This window comes from Ovis canadensis, chromosome X (assembly GCF_042477335.2).
Source record: "Ovis canadensis isolate MfBH-ARS-UI-01 breed Bighorn chromosome X, ARS-UI_OviCan_v2, whole genome shotgun sequence".
Classification (NCBI taxonomy): domain Eukaryota; kingdom Metazoa; phylum Chordata; class Mammalia; order Artiodactyla; family Bovidae; genus Ovis; species Ovis canadensis.
Genome location: NC_091727.1, coordinates 39,027,701 through 39,047,994, shown reverse-complemented (window position 1 = coordinate 39,047,994; position 20,294 = coordinate 39,027,701). Strand labels below are relative to the sequence as shown.

General features: G+C 39.9%; 1 protein-coding gene across 2 annotated transcripts in view; it reads left to right on the top strand.

The window, feature by feature from the left end:
- SRPX (sushi repeat containing protein X-linked) overlaps nt 1–20,294 on the top strand; it is a 171,034-nt gene that overhangs the window by 49,149 nt on the left and 101,591 nt on the right. The window contains exon 2 of one of the 2 annotated variants that reach the window (XM_070289887.1): nt 20,001–20,060. The exons of the other annotated variant lie outside the window; for it this stretch is intronic. Within the exon in view, the coding sequence (XP_070145988.1) occupies nt 20,001–20,060 (60 nt within the window). The remainder of the gene's footprint in view (nt 1–20,000; nt 20,061–20,294) is intronic. 2 annotated transcript variants of the gene reach the window in all.

Here is a 20,294-nt window from a genome sequence, read left to right as displayed (position 1 = left end):
GGCCTCAACTCTGAAAACAGCGACTTGACCAGCTCCACCAGTCCCCATTCTCCAGACAGTCTTGCCTTGACCCTGGGGCTTACTGATGTTTTGAGGTTCTGGAGGAAGAACAAAGGGAACTTGTCACTATAGGCCCTTCTCCAGCAAGAAGCTGGGCAGGGGCCAATGTGCCTGCAGGCTCCTGTATTGACAAGTTGCAGCATCCTGGAGAGCAGCCAAGACATAAAAATGGTAATTTGTGTTTGCATCTGGAATTTCTGAGCTTTCAGTTCTTGGACCAGAGGACTCTCAATAAGAGAAACCAGGATACACATATAAATATCTATATCCGTATTAGTCTCTTTGTTAGACTCTAGATCGCAGATCAAGACCGTCAAATAGCTGGATGACTGTACTAGGAAGAGAAGGAGCCTGAATGCCATGTCCCAGCATGGGGGTGGGGAGCAGCAAATGTGGGATATAGCAGGCGCTGGAGAGAGAATGCCCTTCCCGTTTAGTGTGTACTGAGTCACCCCGAGGCACATCTAGGATTTGACTATATAATGACTTAAAAGGGCTCTTAGGACTCTCCAGGGGGTCTGATTACCAATTAGATGATTTCCAAGGGAAAGCCAAGTTCAAGTTACAAGCAACTAATTTATAAATGCACGTTTGGGACACTGCCAGCTACGTGTGAGAGGCATTTGGGCTTCCCTGTCATCATTGCCTTGAAATCCTGGCAGGGGTACCAGACACACCGTGCTTCTCTGGCCTCTCTGGGGGCAAGGAGCTGCATAAGGTACTTGCTGAGTAATACTAAAAGTTCCTTGATGCAGTATACCACTCCAATTGCCTGTTCTGCTATCTGAAGTTTTCCCCATGAGAATCTGGAGTTTCCACAATGAAAAGGAAGCCATTTGGGGGAACCCTTTATATAATTGGTTGTGTTAAGGCATTATGTAAATATGAGAATGGATCCATGCCTTAATTGATACGGATAGCAAAGATTACTTTCTAAGCTTTTAAAAAATTCTTTAATTAATTAAATCAGTTGATTATTAATTTGGAATTCCTAGGTAAGTCATGTTATGCAGAACCCTTTGTATGGTTGGTTGTGTTAAGGCATTATGTGAATATGAGATTGGATCCATGCCTTAATTGATATGTATAGCAAAGATTACTTTCTAAGCTTTTAAAAAATTCTTTAATTAATTAAATCAGTTGATTATTAATTTGGAATTCCTAGATAAGTCATGTTATGCAGAACCCTTTATATAATTGGTTGTGTTAAGGCATTATGTGAATATGAGATTGGATCCATGCCTTAATTGATATGTATAGCAAAGATTACTTTCTAAGCTTTTAAAAAATTCTTTAATTAATTAAATCTGTTGATTATTAATTTGGAATTCCTAGATAAGTCGTTATACAGTTATTTTCAAGTTCTTTTGAGTGCTACCAGCAGTAAGAAATATATTTTACATCACAGTCCAGAACACACACACACACACACACACACACACACACACAGTGTGTCATCAAATCTAAAACTCCATTGGTTGTTAGTAGCATCCTTGTTTTAGGTTACACCATTCCATTAAATTATAAAGGTCGTCGTGAGTTTAGAGAAATTAAAATGTAAAACTACTTTTTTAGATCAATGAAATATTTATACATATATATATATAATTATATTACTGAACCAGAAGTTTCATAAAATTTTATATATAGTAACTTTTTTTTTCTCATTCTGACCTAATGTATTTTATTTAAAATAAAGCTCGCACTTGTGATCCAGTGGCTGAGGCTCTACAATTCCATGCAGGGGGCCTGCGTTCTAGTGGTCTGGTTCCGTGGTCAGGGAACTAGATCCCATATGCCACAACTAAAACAGAGATCCCACATGCTGCAGTGAGGACTGAAAATCCGAGTGCCCCAACTGAGACCTGGTGCAGCCAAATAAATAAGTAAAAGAAATATTTAATAAAATAAAACTGATCCCACTAAATTTTTTGAATAGCACACTGAAAGTGAAAGTGTTAGTCACTCAGTCGTGTTCAACTCTTTGCGACACCATGAACAGTAGCCCACCAGGCTCCTCTGTCCATGGAATTCTCTACGCAAGAATACTGGAGTGGGTAGCCATGCCCTCCTCCAGGGGATCTTCTGAACCCAGGGATCGAACCCGGGTCTCTTGCACTTTAGGCAGATTCTTTACTGTCTGAGCTACCAGAGAACAGCACACTAAGGTATTTTAAATCTGAGCTATGCTATTGTTTTGAAATATGGAATCAGAGGTGATATTCTGAGGCTGATTTCTTATCCCAAACTGGATGTTGTGATACATCTTTTGGTCATTCATTCAAATGTGAATTGATGGTCTACTGCTTAAGTCAGCCCTCTTGATGGTAAGTGACAGAAACCCATCTTGAACTAGTTTTGGCAGAAGGGAGATTTTGTTTTCTGTCAGGACAGGGAGGGGTATGCTGGTGGGCCCAAGTTATAGTGGAACCTAGGGCTCAAGAACTATGAGGTTGCTCTTTCTCTCTATCCTCTACCTGTCCCTTCTTGTCTGTAATGATTTGATTCCCTTGGATAAGCATTGTCTACAAGACTTAACCTTTGTCATTGACAATGACAGGGCTCATAGCTTCCTTTTACTTTTACTGGATTTTACCACCAGAAAAAAAAATCCCCTGAAGGATCTGATTGTCCCAGCTTGATTCCCGTGATTGTCCCTGTGGTCAGGGGATGGGATCAAGCCATCTCCACTAGGAGCATGTAGGTAGTATGGGGGAATGTTACAGTTCCCCAAAAGGAGGAGGCCTGTTTCCTTCAGAAGAACACAGGGGATGTCCATCATACCTAGAGAAAGGGTAGCAGCAGGCAGGCACTTTGTCCTGGGGTTTAGCCACTCCCCAGAGGTATTACACAAGGCCTGCAGATGATCGTTTTGGAACCCAGGATTGCCATCAGTTCAGTTCCACCTTCTTTATCCCCCAGAGCTTGAGCCTCCCCGTGAAGATAATAATAACTGAAAGCAGCCAGTATGTAACTGTCAGTTCAAGGACACTGTGCAGAAAATCATGCTTTCAAAATTCAAGAGGAAAACTATTCCTGAAAGAAACCTTTCTATTAATACTTCCATCACAGCAGAGCTGGCTAAATATATAGTGCATGAAAGGCTTCAAGTGAAATCCAGGTTTTCATCCTTGGATGCTGGTGTTCCATCCTCTGTCAGGGAACCAGAGAATGTTCCAGAAGGATGAAGCCTCAGGTTTCAGCTGAACAGGCTATAGCCTATCACAGGCAATCCTGTGATGTTCATTGAAGGACTATTTTCTAGCAGTGTTCTTCCTCACATCTCTTTTTCTCTCTCCCTCTCCCTGCCCACCTCCAGTCTTATCTGTCGCCCCTTAATCTACATTTTATCATTCTACAGCCATGCAGTTAAAAGGCTTGCTGCCTACTATCCTCAGTACACGCTGCTGCAGTTTTCTTTTCTTTTCTTAGTATCTCTCTTAACTGAATCTTGTTCTTTTCAGTTTTGCTACAATGCGCCGGAATTTTGTAAATTATACCACCAGTTTACTGCCAAGAATGATATGCCGGTTGCAGCTTTATTTGGGCAGCTTTTCTGAATCTTAAATACCGTATCTGTTTCTGTAAGTACAGCCTTCGCTCAGGGAGATGGTGTTTCACTTTGATGCTGGTGGAACAGCTCCAGCAGATCAGGGGTGTGTAGACAAATGTCTCAAGGGAAAAAAGCCTTTTGAGGTACTCTCGATGGAGTGGCACTTTGTTCACTGAGGCTGAAAGAGAGTAAGGATATGTCTTCCAGATCCTCTCAATGAAACAACAGAGAAGAGTTTATGTCTGTGAGATTTGTGGATGTAGCTTTTGTCTAATGGAATGAATTCCAAGAAGATTCACAGGAGACCCGCAAATTTCTTGATAAGTTTTATATTTGGAAATGTTACCAACATAACTTCCCTGAGAAGTTTCATGTCTGCTTGGGAAGATAGAACTTACACCCAACTGAAATAACTTCTGAAAAATCAAAATATAAGATCAGTGCTCATTCAAAAATGGGAACAGGGCATATCAATGTGAATAGACTTTAACGTGAAAATTAGAAAAGACCAACTAGAGGGGCTAGGCTTCAAAATAGCTTTTAAGTCAGGAAAGGGGCTGAGAGGAGACGGAGGGCTTTTCAGGTGGGTCGTGTAAAGGCATGAAGATAGAAACAAGAAGTTGTGAAATGGCACAGGATTTATGGTCATAGGAGTTCGTTCAATCCTGTGTGCCTTGCAGTTGACATTTACTTCATTCTGAGCTGAGAGCAGAGTCATGAACAAGGTAGTGAAGGGTTGCTGCCCTCCTGACCTATATATTCTAGTCCCTGAATGATATCTCCCTCATGGGAGGCAATGGAAATGAAAGAATCTGGTGAAGTTAAGAGTCATGTGCCATACTCCTTGTTTATTACCAGTTGGAGGAGGAGGAGGAGGAGGTCATGTCAATTGCCTCAACTGGACAACCTGCCCATCTTGGCCTACACCCATGACTGCCATCTGCGATAGAAGGCCCTACACCCATGTCAGCCCTACTCAACTCAAGCAAAATTGCTTGACTAAGTGATTCCAACTAGAGGTTGACTACAGGAATGTTTGGACGAAGCATAATTTAAAAATGTATATTGCACTCTTCTCCCCACTCCTGTCACTCCGTTTTACAGATGATAAAACTGAGGCTGAGGAAAGGACACACTGGCTTCCCCAGTTAAGACCATACAGTGAGTGGAGGAGCTAGAACTTAATCCCAGGGCTCTTTCAATTACATCCTACCAGAGAGGATAGCCATGGGCAAATGAGGAAACTCTGTCCCTGCTTGGCTTTTTATGGGCTAGAACATCCATGTCCTGAGCAAATCAGGGCAAAACAAAGGCTTCCATCACTGCCCCCAGTAGCCTTTCTTGGATGGTCAGATAGTTTCATCTGGAGGGAAGGAAGAAAGAATTAACTAGACAAGGCTATCATTACCTATGGGTTTTCCTAAAAATTCTGAATCTGTTTTTCCAATTATTTTGACTAAGACCCATAGGAAGAAATACATACTGTGACCTACTATTTGGGAGAATATAGTATTTATTGTCCAGTCAGAACACTTGAAAGTGAGGAGTGCTAATGATAATCATTCCAGGACAAGAGACATAAAATCTGTCGCATGCAAACTGGGGACGCCCTCCTACAGCACACCTAGATAATTGAAGAGTAGTATTTAGTCTTAATCTGTGCAATGAACCCTGACATTTTCAATTCTAGTCTATTTCACTATAAAAACACTAATTATGACCCATTAAATTGAGTCAAAAGTTTGAAACATGCTACTCTAGTTGGTTGTTGCTGCATGTGAGGGGTTTTGAATCGTGATGGAGAGGGGAAAAGGGGATGTTGTGAAGTGAATGTCTGAGACGGACCGTGGACTTGTCCCATCTGAATATTTTGGTGAACATTCTCCTCCAGGACAAATACTAGTAATAAACATTGCCTCCAACTTATTCCCCGTGATTAGCAAAAAGTTTATTTAGATCGATCTTTCTGGCTCTCCTTGTTCTGCTCAGAACAAGCATCTTCTCTGTGTACTTCCCCACCCCCCTTTTCTTACCATTGGGCTTCAAAAAATTTTTTATTTGACTGTGCTGGATCTTTGTTGTGGCATGTGGAATCTTTAGTTGTGGTGCGTGGGATCTAGTTCCCTGACCAGGGATCAAACCCAGGCCCCCTGCACTGTGAGTGTGGAGTTTTAGCTACTGGACCACCAGGGAAGTCCCACCCTTGGGCTTTTATCTGTTGGTCTGCTCCTGATTTAAAAGTGTAAACTTCCAAGAAAGAGTTTCTCATTTACAGTGTCTGGCCCCTCTGTGTACTTACTCCTATGTCTTGGAGTTGAATGCTCTTGAAAAGCTAAATTTTCTCCTCTGCTCCCTTCCTTCAAAAATACACACTTATACACAACTCCTGGACATAACAGAGCAAGTCTTGCCTACCAGTTAGGCATGAAACTCACACCTGGGCTTCTTCAATCAATGGTCCCCGATATATTAGGACTTTCTGGGTAAGAAGCTCTTGGAAATTACCCATGGAGGAGAGAAGGGTTACCACTCTACCCTCTGTCTTCTCTTCTTCAGGTCTCATAAAATGTTTCAAAACTTGTATGTGTCAATAAGAGCCACAGAATGTGAGAGACTCAGGAGTAATACTTCCCAGAAGTAAAAAGAACTTTCTGTTAACCCCCATTTTGTAAAGATCTTTAGGACATGGAGACGCATAGAGAACCACAGGGGTTTTCTTGCCTTGAAGGCTAAACTATGGTAATATCTTGAAACTGAGAGTCACTTTTTCCTAAAGCAGATTTTATCATCTGATCATACGAATTCATAAATTAAACTTGACAGCAGTTTATTTTACTAGAAAGGATAGAGTAAGTGACTTCCTGGTATTATTAAATTGAATGTATATATACATATATTGTTTCTAAATCATAAATCATTCAAGATGGTTTAGACATAGGAATTTAAAAACACAAAACTTTGGTGGCATTAGGATTCCTAACCATGCTTAATGCTTTAAAAAAATTCTTGAAATACATACCAGCCCAGATATGTTTGTCTTATTTTATTTTTTTATCAGAAGCTCATTTACATGCATAGCAGCTCAAGGTGTGTGTGTGTGTGTGTGTGTGTGTGTGTTACTCAGTTGTGTACGACTCTTTGTGACCCCATGGACTGTAGCCTGCCAGGCTCCTTTTGTCCGTGGAATTCTCCAGGCAAGGATACTGGAGTGGGTTGCCATTCTTTTCTCCAGGGAATCTTCCCAACCAAGGAATTGAACCCAAGTCTCCTGCATTACAGGTGGATTCTTTACCATCTGAGCTACCAGGGAAGCCCAACAACTTAAGATAGTAAAAGCCTAAAATATATATGTACTAAATTAAATAGAAAATGTGATGATGAACCATCAAATGAGGAGTTTGTAAAACAAGCCAAGAATAATAGTTTGTTTGAGGCCAATTGCAATATTTGAGTTTTAGGGAGATTCAGCTGCTATCTTACCTTGGTTCCCTAGAAGCAGAGCCTGTGACTTGCAGGGGGACTGCTCTCAGAGAAAAGTTGTCAGTGAGGAGGGGAAGGGAAAAAGACCCAATCAAGGATACAGTCTCAGGTAAAATCTAGCACCACAAGGTGCTCAGGAGCATAAATCCTGCAGGTTTGTACTTCCACCCCCCCCCCTTTCTTTTGGTTTTTAAACCAAATACTGCTTCTTATATCAGAATTTGTATAGGTTGCAATCTGGTCATGGCTTAGCTGGCTCAAGTTTTCTCAAGAGGTTCCAATCAGGTTGTTGCTTTGGCCTGAGGTTTCATCTGAAGGCTTGGGGAGGGAGGGAGGGAGGGAGGGAGGGAGGGAGGGTGTGTGTGTGTGTGTGTGTGTGTGTGTGTGTGTGTGTGTTTCATCTGAAGGCTTGACGTGTGTGTGTGTGTGTTTCATCTGAAGGCTCGACGTGTGTGTGTGTGTGTGTTTCATCTGAAGGCTCGACGTGTGTGTAGATCTTCTTCCAACCTTATTCACATGACTATTGGCAGGCTTTGGTTCCTCACCACATGGGCTTCCCCATAGGACTCCATCATGACTTGGCAGCCAGCATTCCCTGGGATGAATGACCCAAGAAATACGCTGAGAGCATGTCCAAATGGAAACCACAGTCTTTTTATAAGTCAACCTCAGAAGAGAGATGACATCCCTTATGCTATATTCTTTTCATTAGAAGCAAAGTCAATAATTCCATTCCACATTTTAAAGGAAGGAGTTATACAAAGGAGTGAGTTCCATGAGAAAGGGATCACTTGGAGGCTGCATGTCATAGTCTACCCTCTGGCACCCAATGATCCATGTCCTTCCCACATGTAAAATACACTCACCCTCTCCCAAGGTCCCTAAAAGTCTTATTCCATCACAGCATCAGCTCAAAATCCAGAATTTCATCATCTAAATCTGGTCCAGGGAGGATAAAGCCCCTTAGATTTACTTTCATTTTTTGTTGGTTCTAAAGGAGATGATTTTTTTTAATTCATTATTTGTTTGTGGTTGCGCCGAGTCTTTGGTACTGTGTGCCGGCTTTCTCTAGTTTGGTGAGCAGGGGCTCTGCTTCATTGTGGTACATTGGCTTCTTATCGTGGTGGCTTCTCTTGTTGTGGAGCATGGGCTCCAGGCACAAGGGCTCAGCAGTTGTGTCGCATGGGCTTTAGTTGCTCTGTGACATATAGAATCTTCTTGGACCAGGGATTGAACTTGTGTCTCCTGCATTGGCAGACAAATTCTTATCCACTGTACCGCCAGGGAAATCCTAGATGTACTTCTTAACTGTAACTGCTTGAATAGAGTTCTTCTCTATTTGTAGACCTGCAAAACCAAAGGGGTAAGTTATCAGCTCCCCACATATCTACAGTGATTGAATAGGCATAATATAACTGCTCTAGAGATTCCTGCTAAAAATGGGGTCAAATAGGAGGCGTAAGGGAGTCACTGTTTCATAGAAACTTTGAAATCTAGCTGGCCAAGTTTTGATAGTTCTTTGTTCAGGCCTCACAATCTAGAAAGAATTCTTTACAGTTCGCTGCTCTACTCTCTGGGCTCTTGATTACACCCTCTGAGCAGTCTTTCCTTTGTCATGCAAGGTAACACCTATTTATAGCTAAGCAGCTCTATGTGTCTGTTTCCTAAAAGTAGAATTCTGTGAATTCAAAGGTCTCTCCTCAATTCTGTAATGTCTCTATCCCTCTCAGTCATGTTGGTAATATTTCTGAATATATAACTTATTAAAACTTAGTGAGTCCATTGCAACAAAAAGAATAAAAGACCGAGGAATAAATCTACCTAAAGAAACAAAGACCTATATATAGAAAACTATAAAACACTGATGAAAGAAATCAAAGATGACACAAATAGATGGAGAAATATACCATGTTCATGGATCAGAAGAATCAATATCATGAAAATGAGTATACTGTCCAAAGCAATCTATAGCTTCAGTGTAATCCCTATCAAGCTACCAATGGTCTTTTTCACAGAACTAGAACAAATAATTTCACAACTTGTATGGAAATACGAAAAACCTCAAATAGCCAAAGCAATCTTGAGAAAGAAGAATGGAACAGGAGGAATCAACCTGCCTGACTTCAGACTATACTACATAGCTACAGTCATCAAGACAGTATGGTACTGGCAAAAAGACAGAAATATAGATCAATGGAACAAAATAGAAAGCCCAGAGATAAATCCACGCACCTATGGACACCTTATCTTTGACAAAGGAGGCAAGAATATACAATGGAGAAAAGACAATCTCTTTCACTAGTGGTGCTGGGAAAACTGGTCAACCACTTGTAAAAGAATGAAACTAGAACACTTTCTAACACCATACACAAAAATAAATTCAAAATGGATTAAAGATCTAAATGTAAGACCAGAAACTATAAAACTCCTAGAGGAGAACATAGGCAAAACACTCTCTGACATAGATCACGGCAGGATCCTCTATGACCCACCTCCCAGAGTAATGGAAATGAAAGCAAAAATAAACAAATGGGACCTAATTAAACTTAAAAGCTTTTGCACAATGAAGGAAACTATAAGCAAGGTGAAAAGAGCCTTCAGAATGGGAGAAAATAATAGCAAATGAAGCAACTGACAAAGAATTAATCTCAAAAACATACAAGCAACTCCTGCAGCTCAACACCAGAAAAATAAATGACCCAATCAAAACATGGGCCAAAGACCTAAACAGACATTTCTCCAAAGAAGACATACAGGTGGCTAACAAACACATGAAAAGATGCTCAACATCACTCATTATCAGACAAATGCAAATCAGAACCACAATGAGGTACCATCTCACACCAGTCAGAATGGCTGCTATCAAAAAGTATACAAATAATAAATGCTGAAGAGGGTGGGAAGAAAAGGGAACCCTCTTACACTGTTGGTGGGAATGCAAACTAGTACAGCCACTATGGAGAACAGTGTGGAGATTCCTTAAAAAACTGGAAATAGAACTCCCACACCACCCAGCAATCCCACTACTGGGCATACACACTGAGGAAACCAGAATTGAAAGAGACACGTGTACCCCAATGTTCATCGCAGCACTGTTTATAATAGCCAGGACATGGAAGCAACCTAGATGTCCATCAGCAGATGAATGGATAAAGCTGTGGTATATATACACAGTGGAATACTACTCAGCTATTAAAAAAGAATTCATTTGAATCAGTTCTAATGAGGTGGATGAAACTGGAGCCTATTATACACAGTGAAGTAAGTCAGAAAGAAAAATACCAGTACAGTATATTAACACATATATATGGAATTTATAAAGATGGTAATGATGACCCTATATGCAAGACACCAAAAGAGACACAGGTATAAAGAACAGACTTTTGGACTCTGGGAGAAGGCAAGAGTGGGATGATTTGAAAGAATAGCATTGAAACATGTATGTGAAATAGATCGCCAGTCCAGGTTCGATGCATGAGACAGGGCGCTCAGGGCCAGTGTACTGGGATGACCCTGAGGGATGAGATGGGAAGGGAGGTGGGAGGGGGGTTCAGGATGGGGGATACATGTATACCCATGGCTGATTCATGTCAATGTATAGCAAACCACTACAATATTGTAAAGTAATTAGCTTCCAGTTAAATAAATTAATTTTTAAAAACCCACTTTGTGAGTCTCCTGTGAATCTTCTTGGAGATCACTCCATTAGCAAAAGCCACATCCACAAGTCTCATAAACTCTTGTTTAATTGAGAGATCTGTGAGATACATCTTTACTAAAGGGCATGTTGTATGACTGAAAATACTCTGGACCACCACCTTGACCTAACAAAGGATCTGATGGTCATATCCTTGGCTTTATCTGTACACTGTTTTCCTGGCAGTACCCTGGATTTGATCTTTGTTTGAAGCCATTCACGTGTCCTTTTGTCTTTACTACAGTTGCGGTGTAGCCCCTTTGGCAAATCATTTGCTAGAACTAGATCATCTGGTTCCTGTAAATGAATACCCTATGGCTTCCAATAGTGCAAAATATCTTTTTCTAAACTTCCAAATCTCCAGTATCGTCACCATTTAAACTGATATCCTGAAGCTGTACTGAGTGGGATAAAACCATTCCAGACATACAAGCATAATGGCACATGGTTTATGTGTTGTAAGAAGCATGAAGCAGCTTTTTCTCTCTTCTTCCAACATTTGTTGCCTACCAATTCTGAATCATATTGCTAGGTATACAAGGCAAATTAGACATGGGTCTCATGACTGAGCCATTTAGAGACATGATTTATATCCACAGAGTAGATATTTTTAAATTAAATCTTGACCTATGATGTCTAGTATGGCAGCCACTAGTCACAAGGCTATGTAAATTTAAATTAATTAAAACTAAATGAAATTTTAAATATTATTCCCCAGTTGTACTAGCCATATTTCAAGTGCTTAATGATCACATGTGGCTAGTGGTTACCCTATTGTAAGCATAGATAAAGAACATGTATATCATTGTACAAAGTTCCATTGGACAGCAATAATCTAGGGGGAAAAAATAAGGTCTGATAAAGCTAAGCATTTATCCTCGTTGTACATATGGTTCTCTGGCATACTAAAAGGATTCAGATATCAAGGAGATACTACTTATTTCCTTATTAAGTACTCTAATGTGCTTCATAATAAAGAATAATGGGAAACCATGGTTCTTCATAAGTTTTTGGATTATAGAACCTTATTAAATCAACTAAAAGTTAGCAACTTTTCCCCAGAAAGTATATTCGTGTACCAGACAGTATGTCCGATTTCAAGAGGTTCATGGATTCCCTCGAAGCCCTTCCATTGATCCTCTAGGAGGCCAGGGACTCAGGTTAAGAATCTACTGCAAACTGAATTTTATTTTCCCATTGACTTTCAGCATACAATTGATGATGAAATTTATATTTACTATTAAATATGATGACTTCTGATAATAAAATTATATTTAGAATAAAGATGAGAAAACAAAAATTTCTGACAAAACATTAAGAATATATAGCTATCATCAAAATAAGTTAAAAAAATAAACCCAACCCTTTGAACTAAAACTTTAACACAGAACCAGCAAATCTGTCAACTTGCATCATGCATCACAGTCAATAAAGGAATATGGTTTAGCAGATTGGCCACTTCTTCCATTGGTCTTGAATGCTCCCTGTATTCCCCACTGTCATAATGAAAAAAAATTTAGGGTGATGAGCACTCTAGTAGCCTTTTAAATCTAAATTCCTGGTGTAATTCTAATACGTATAATAGATATTTCTTAAAAATGGGTTTGTTGACTCGATGATATTAAATACCTAACAGGCCAGGAAGACCCTTCTTTGAACTTCGGAAAAAAGGAGTGACTAGTTCTTTACAAATCTGTTAATTTAGATGAAGTTTCTGCAAGAAGAGCAGAATTATAAATGGAATTGGCTCCAGGTATGGCTAAGGGACAGAATCTGACATAGCACTGAGTTTCTGATTTCTGAGCCAGTGTAGAATTTGTATTTGTGTGGAAGAAGCACTGAAGCATTTTTTCCAAAGAGTGGTCATCTGAACCATATGAGGACTTATTAATAGTTGCCATAATAAAACCTCAATTAACCAGAATTCTAAAGGGAACAGCCTTTTGTAAATAAAGAAGAGTTTGCTAGGCAACCTCCCTCTCTCTTTCCCTGCCAACCTCTCTCTCTCTCTCTCTATTCCTTTCTATTTTAACCCAGTGGAAAATCTTTTTCTAATATGTGTGAATCTCCTTTGCTATTTTAGTAAGCTTTAGTATGATCTTCTGAACATAATTAGTCAGGGGGCTTCCCTGATAGCTCAGTTGGTAAAGAATCTGCCTAAAAAGCAGGAGACCCTGGTTTGATTCCTGGGTCAGGAAGAGCCACTGGAGAAGGGATAGGCTACCCACTCCAGTATTCTTGGGCTTCCCTTGTGGCTCAGCTGGTAAAGAATCCACCTGCAATGTGGGAGACCTGGGTTCGATCCCTGGGTTGGGAAGATCCCCTGGAGAAGGGAATGGCTACCCACTCCAGTATTCTGGCCTGGAGAATTCCATGGACTATATAGTCCATGGGGTTGCAAAGAGTTGGATACAACTAAGTGACTTTCACTTTGATCTTACTATATCCTTCATGACAACCATTTTGCAGACTGGTCATCATTTTTTATAGAAGTTGATATATGAGTTTAGGCTGAATATAAACTGGGAATTTGGGGGAATATCCATTTATTTTGTTTTCTCTGATCTCTTATCAATAATAGGCATTAAATTCCCTGTTCATTTGTGAATCAGTTTGGATGCATCCAGCTTGCAAGTAACAAACAATGCTATTCATAGCAGTTTAAATTGAAAGGGCATTTAGTATTGACCTAGCAAAAAGTAGGGAATGGCAACCTACTCAAGTATTCTTGTTTAGAAAATCTCATGGACAGAGGAGCCTGGCATGCTACAGTCTATGGGATTGCAAAGAGTCGGATACAACTGAGCGACTAAACAACAACAAACACGAAGTATGGAGGTAAGATGTCTAGGGTTGATTTAATAGGCCAATATAGTCATCACAGACCCCAGATTCCTTTTATCCTTCCACTATACCATCCTCAGCTGAAAATCTTTAGTCCTGAGACATCTTACCTCATGGTTACAAAGTGGCTGCTATAGCTTTAGGTATTTATCCTTACACAGTCACTCCCAAAGAAGGAAAAGAGAAACGAGGGCAAAATAATCTTCTCTCTGTGCACTTCTCTCTTTTATCAGGGAGAAAGTCTTTCCCATAAACCTTGTTCTCCTTAAGCAGGCTTCTTTGTGGTTGTCATCTGCCAGTGTCAGCTTTCATGCCTATCTCTGCAACATTTATTGGCAAAGAGGAATTTCTGACTTATAGTCATCATGATTCAAGGTAGAAAGAGATTAATTAGTGGGTTGTAATCTAAATGGGGCTTCCCAGGTGGCACTGTAATAAAGAATTTGCCTGCCAGTGCAGGGGGCACAGGAGAAGCAAGTTTTATCCCTGGGTCGGGAAGATCCCCTGGAGGAGGACATGGCAACCCACTAGACTATTCTTGCCTGGGAAATGCAATGGACAGGGAAGCCTGGCGAGCTACAGTCCATGGGGTCACAAAGAGTTGGACAGGACTGAGCATGTATGCACAGTCTAAATTGAGGTGGATGTACCATTATAAGTGAGTTACTAATCAAAGTAATCTCTGCCAGGATTCTGAACTGAGATCTGAACTGTCTGCCTTGCCATCTCTAAGTAAAATCAGTAGTGAGAATGCCTGGTTTTGGGTTTGAGTAGCTATCCAAAGAAACCAATGAACAGAAGAGCTGCTTTACTGTGACAGGGAGACTGCTTTCTTGTGGGTGATGATGCAAACCATCCTTATATCTCCTTTTAGCTCATTATAAAGACTTGTCTCATGATGTAACCTAGAGGGCTCCTTTCTCTAGGCAAACATCTACCACTTTTCAAATGACTCCAGAGTTGAGCTTGTCATCTTAAGTTGAATGTGTGGTTTAACAATACATGTGGTTTATCCCTGATACCCCTGGAGGCAGGGTCAAGGCTCACTGTGGGAGTTATCTGTGCAGGTGAAGGCAAATGGAGAAAACTTAGAACCCAGAGTAGAAAAGTCCAGTTTCTGGCAGTTGGCCCTGAACTTGTTTGTGTAGCCATCCTTTTAGATGTATAATAAGGCTTTGGAGTGTGAGGACTTGCAGTAGTGTGAAAGGTGGTGCTCGTGGTAAAGAACCCGCCTGCCAGTGCAGAAGACATGAGATATGGGTTCAGTCCCTGGGTTGGGAGATCCCTGGAGAAGAGAATGGCAACGCAACTCCAATATTCTTGCCTGGAGAATCCCATGGACAGAGGAGCCTGGCAGTCGGTCTATGATTCATAAGGGTGCAAAGAGTCAGACACAGCTGAAGCCATTCAGCACGAAATTAATCATACATGGATCCCACAGTCCACCATTTTTTGTCTTTAAGAGTTATCATATATATACATGCATATATATATATTTAAAATTTTTACATGATTATATGCTCAATGATGAAAAAAAAAAGATGGAAATTTTCATTCTAATTCTACTGCTCCAACATGGAGGTTTATGGTGTATTCTTTCAGCCCCCATTCCCATTTCTCCCATTTCTTTCTTTTCTCCCTCCTTTTCTCTCTCCTTCTCTTCCTTTTAAAACATGGCAAAATATTTCAAATATAAGCAAAGTATTCACCATCTATATTCAACTGATGTTAATATTTTCCCACATTGACTTCAGCTATTTTATAAGAACTGAGACATCAGTGGCTCCTCATGTATGCATTTGGCTTCCTTCTCCTTCCTTCCTGCCCAGAGGAAGCCATTAATATAAAGTTGATGTATATCTTTCCAATCCATTTTAGCACACATCTCTAGAATATATATTATATTCTGCATTTAAAATTTTTGTATACTTAATTTCATGCTGTATTTATCATGCAACTTGCTTTTTTTTTTTTTTACCATACGTTGTTTTGAGATTTCATCTTGTTTTGTGTAGATCAAGTTCACTTATTTGAACTTTTACAGCTTCTTATCGTATGAATAATACGCCTCCATCTATTTCTAGGAATGGTTGTATACATCTGTTTTTACTAATGGCAATGCTGCAGGGAACCTTCTAGCACATGGCTACTCCTGCCTTATGCCAAAATTCCTGAGGCGTATGTCTAGAAATGGAAGGGCTGATTTGAAGGATAGTTTCAAATGAAGTGCAAAGTTTTTCCAGCCTACTTGTACAATTGTATTTCTACTAATGGAACTTGAGAGTGTCTGTTTCATGACAGCCTTGACAGTTAAATTGTTGCCAATCTCCTGAGTATAAATTGGTATCTTGATATATATATTATCCCGAATACCAGTGAGCTTGAAGATTTTTTTTATATTAACATTCTATGGTATTTGCTTCAAATTCAGGTCATTTTTTTTCTACAAAACTTCTAATCATTTTTGTCATTTTTTTCATTGGACTATCTTCTTTATATATCCTGGATAATGATTCTGCATTATATACATTCCAAGTATTTTTTCCCAGACTGGGTCTTGTCTTTAAACTTTATTTATGTATCTTTTATTGCATAGGAGTTTTATATTTTTGTGTAGTGAAATGTAGCCATATTTTTCTTTATGGGTTATGGCTTGTGAGTTTTGTTTGATAGCTTTTCCTACCTCATGTTTATGCAGATATTCCTCATTTTCCTCAAATTTTTGGCTTTCAAATTTAGGTCTATAAACTGTCTGGAAATTATTTTTGGTTTGGCGTAAGATAGGATTCTTAGTTTTTGCTTTTCTTTGTATATGATTTATAGCCAATTAATCTCAGCATATTTATTGACCTTTCCCCTACTTTATCATATTACAAATTTGACATAGGTATGCGTCATATAACAAATTTAACATATGTATGTAACATATAAAATATGTGACATTCTATATGATATATATAGAATATATAATGTCATTATATATATTATATATATATATATACACACATATGTGTATGCTAAGTCACCTCAGTTGTGTCTGAGTCTGTGCAACCCTATGGACTGTAGCCCATCAAGCTCCTCTGTCCATGGGGATTCTCCAGGCAAGAATACTGGACTGGGTTGCTGTGCCCTCTTCCAGGATCAAACCTGCACTTACATCTCCTGCACTGGCAGGCAGGTTCTTTACCACTAGCGCCACCTGGAAAGCCGTGTGTGTGTGTGTGTGTGTGTCTGTGTGTGTGTCTGTGTCTGTGTCCGTGTGTGTCTGTGTCTGGGTGTGTGTGTGTCTGTGTCTGTGTATCTGTGTGTGTGTCTGTGTCTGTGTGTGTCTGTCTGTGTATCTGTGTGTGTGTGTGTGTGTCTGTGTGTGTCTGTGTGTGTGTTCAGTTTCATACTTCATCCTGTATATAGTTTGCAGTATCTGCTTTCCTGCTTAGTTATATTTCACACATATTTTCCAGACTTGATTAGTGGCTATAAAATAGTTTGTTGATATAAGATAGTTTGCTCATGCCCCTATTGTTAGATGTTTAATTTTCCACTATATTAAACAACATGTGATGACTCTGTCTTAGAATGCTGCTGTCCTGGTAAAGTGGAGCTGTGCACGCTAGGTGCCCTATCTCTCCAATAGGTCTCAGTCCCGTCTCATCTTTATGGAGGGTCCCTTCTTTGAGTTAACACATCTCCAGTTGATTCTCTGTGAGTGTTTTTGTGATGGTCACAGAGACGCATTGATCAGATGTGCCTTCAAAAGGACTGATTGTCTCAGCTGGGGGTAATGCTGTTCTCAGACACCCGTCAGCTTTCTGTTCCTTAAGAGCTTGCCTCAGCTGTTGGGCGTGCTTCACCCAAGTTCATGTCCTTGAGGTGGGCCATATCCAATGGTGGATGGAAATTGGGATAGAAGGGTCCAGCCATTTTAGTCCAACATCAGAAGCTGTCAGGCTTTCCCAGTGGCTCAGTGGTAAAGAACCTGCCTGCAATGCGGGAGCCACAGGGGACGTGGGTACAATCCCTGGGTTGGGAAGATTCCCTAGAGGAGGGCATGGGAACCCACTCCAGTATTCTTGCCTGAAGAATCCCATGGACAGAGGAAGCTGGAGGGCTACAGTCCATGGGGTGACAAAGAGTTGGACACAGCTGAAGCGACTTAGCACGCATGCATGCACAGAAGCTGTCACTGGGCTGGCTTTAAAGCTTGACTTCTCCCTCTTTCCAAACATACTTCCTTCTTATCCCTTTCAGAGATAAGGATCCCTAATAAACACTGCATGTACTAAACCCCATCTTGTAAGGTAGTATACCTCCCAAAGAGCCCAACCTGTGGCAGTTGTCTTTTCTGCTTAGAGCCAGGAATCAGTCCAGATCCTCTTCCTGCCTAGATAGATTATATGGAGGCCAGGGTGACTTGGAAAGAGGGAACTGCTCTTAATATGAGACATATCTCGCAACGCTGAGAAATGTGCCATATGGAGTTGGAGAATTCACCAGTTCTGGAGGATTTCCAGTTCAACTCTGATTCTGGGGGAAGGGGGCAGGGTAGGAGGGGAGGGACAGTAAGTTCTTAAAAGCTTCTGATCCATTCAAAACATATTTTGGAAACTACACTTCTTTGCATTAAGTGAATAATAAATAAAATTTATTTTCCATTATGAAAGTAACATGTTTATAATGGAACATTTAGAAGAGAAGAAAGAAGAGCATCCAGTGATCAAAGACTCTTTTCCATGCCTTGTTTATTTTGAATTTGTTTTACATTATTATAAATCATACCATTTATATAATTTTGTTACAGCACATTTTTCACTTAATAAGCCTTTTCTATTTAACCCTTTATAAACATTTTGATGACTACATTATATTATATCCAGTAACTGTACTTTGGTTTATTTAACCATAATATTGATTGTTTGGTCAGTTTTTATAGTCTTTTTCTATTTTAAATGATGTTGCAAAGAAATCTTTTTAATTTTTTAAACAATTAAACAATCTTTAAACAATCTTTTTAATTTTTTAAAATTGGAGTGTAGTTGATTTACAGTGTTGTGTTAGTTTCAGGTATACAACAAATGCAAATTCTTTTTCTATATTTAATATTATTTCTTTGGGATAGATTCCCAGAAGGGGAATCACTGGATCAAGGGATTTGAATATAGGCTTCTGATTCATTGCTAGATTGCTTTCCTGAAGAGTTTCGTGTTCATTTTTTGATATGGAATAAGGACCAGTTTATGTAATTTTATACCTGTCTGGGTGGTCAGAGACCAGCTAAAGAAACCTGAAGCAGAACTGGGCTTCTCTCGTTGGGAAAGTCCTTTCCAAATGGACATGGTCTGGCCTTCATCACTTTTAATTTCCACTCACCATCTCTCATCCAGGATACAAGAAGAGCAGGACCATTACTCAATTCTCTTTTCCTGTTTGGAGCTTTGAATAAACTCATAAAAGAGAATGTTCTTACCTATGATGGTTGCAGTCCCTGCTGGTAAATGTGTGATCAGGGTATTGCTAATTCAACAGTCAGTGATCAGAAGAGAAAGGCGAGAGGGAGAGATCTCTAAATTCGAGATTATTGCTTTGAAGTTTGGGGCCTGGTGCTGCTCTAAAGGTTAAGAATCACCATTCACTGGAATTCAACAGTTAACATTTGAAAAATGATTCAGTTCCAAGTTCCAAGTGAGTTTAAAGTTTTAAATTAAACACAGACTTTCTCTCTGAGGTTGTGGTTTTCAAGGGTAGCAGGACTCATCAAGAAATTTGACTTTAGCCATGCCTGGGTGAGAGGTTTCGAACAAACATCCATGTCATCAATTTCAGCCCTCATTTCCTACAAATAGACTAAGGCAGCTTTGAACTAAGACATTTGATTTGCCTCCTTATCCTCCACCCAAGTTTATTTCACAAGATGGACTTATTTTCAGATTATTTTTATAAATAAAATAACACCCAGTTCTTTTAATAAACACCCAGTTCTACCAGGTTTTCTTTGACTGCTGGAGAAACTCTGGGCTGTGCCTGAGTCACACACATTTTACTGCGTCTCTGCTGGCATGAGATTCATATTCATTGGCGTCTTCTCAGAGTGAAGTTGACTTGCTCTCAATCCCGAGTCCAGAATTCCAGTGGACACATGGTGATTCCCAAACCATTGGAGGCTCATTTTGATGGGCTCTGGCAATCTCAGTCCAGCCGGGTTCACTCTGAGCGGTCCCCTGTCCCTTTGTGAATGGCCACAGAAGCTTTCACTCTTGCTCTGCGTTCTAATAGCCCCTCTTGCATGGACTGTGCCAAAGCAGTGCTTCAAAATATTCGTCCATATCGTGCGGCTTTTCTTGCTGCAGTTTCTGTTCTTTTTTATTGTAGGATCTGGAGATTCACCGCTAGAAGATGATGAAGTCGTGTATTCAGACGCTAAATATAAAGGTGAATGCTTTGCTTATGTGCTAATGAAGACCTGCTGATGCCAGGAGAACTTTCCCTCTTGCCCTGCAGAACCGATTATAATAAAGTGACCAGACAACACATTTTCACTTGTAATTGCCTGTCCAGAAAAGAAAATGTTTAAAAAGTAACATGCATATGCTCCCATTTGAAAGAAAATACAGAAAAAAAAAAGAAAACTAAAAGCATTTGAAAATCTCTGAAGTGCTACCCTTC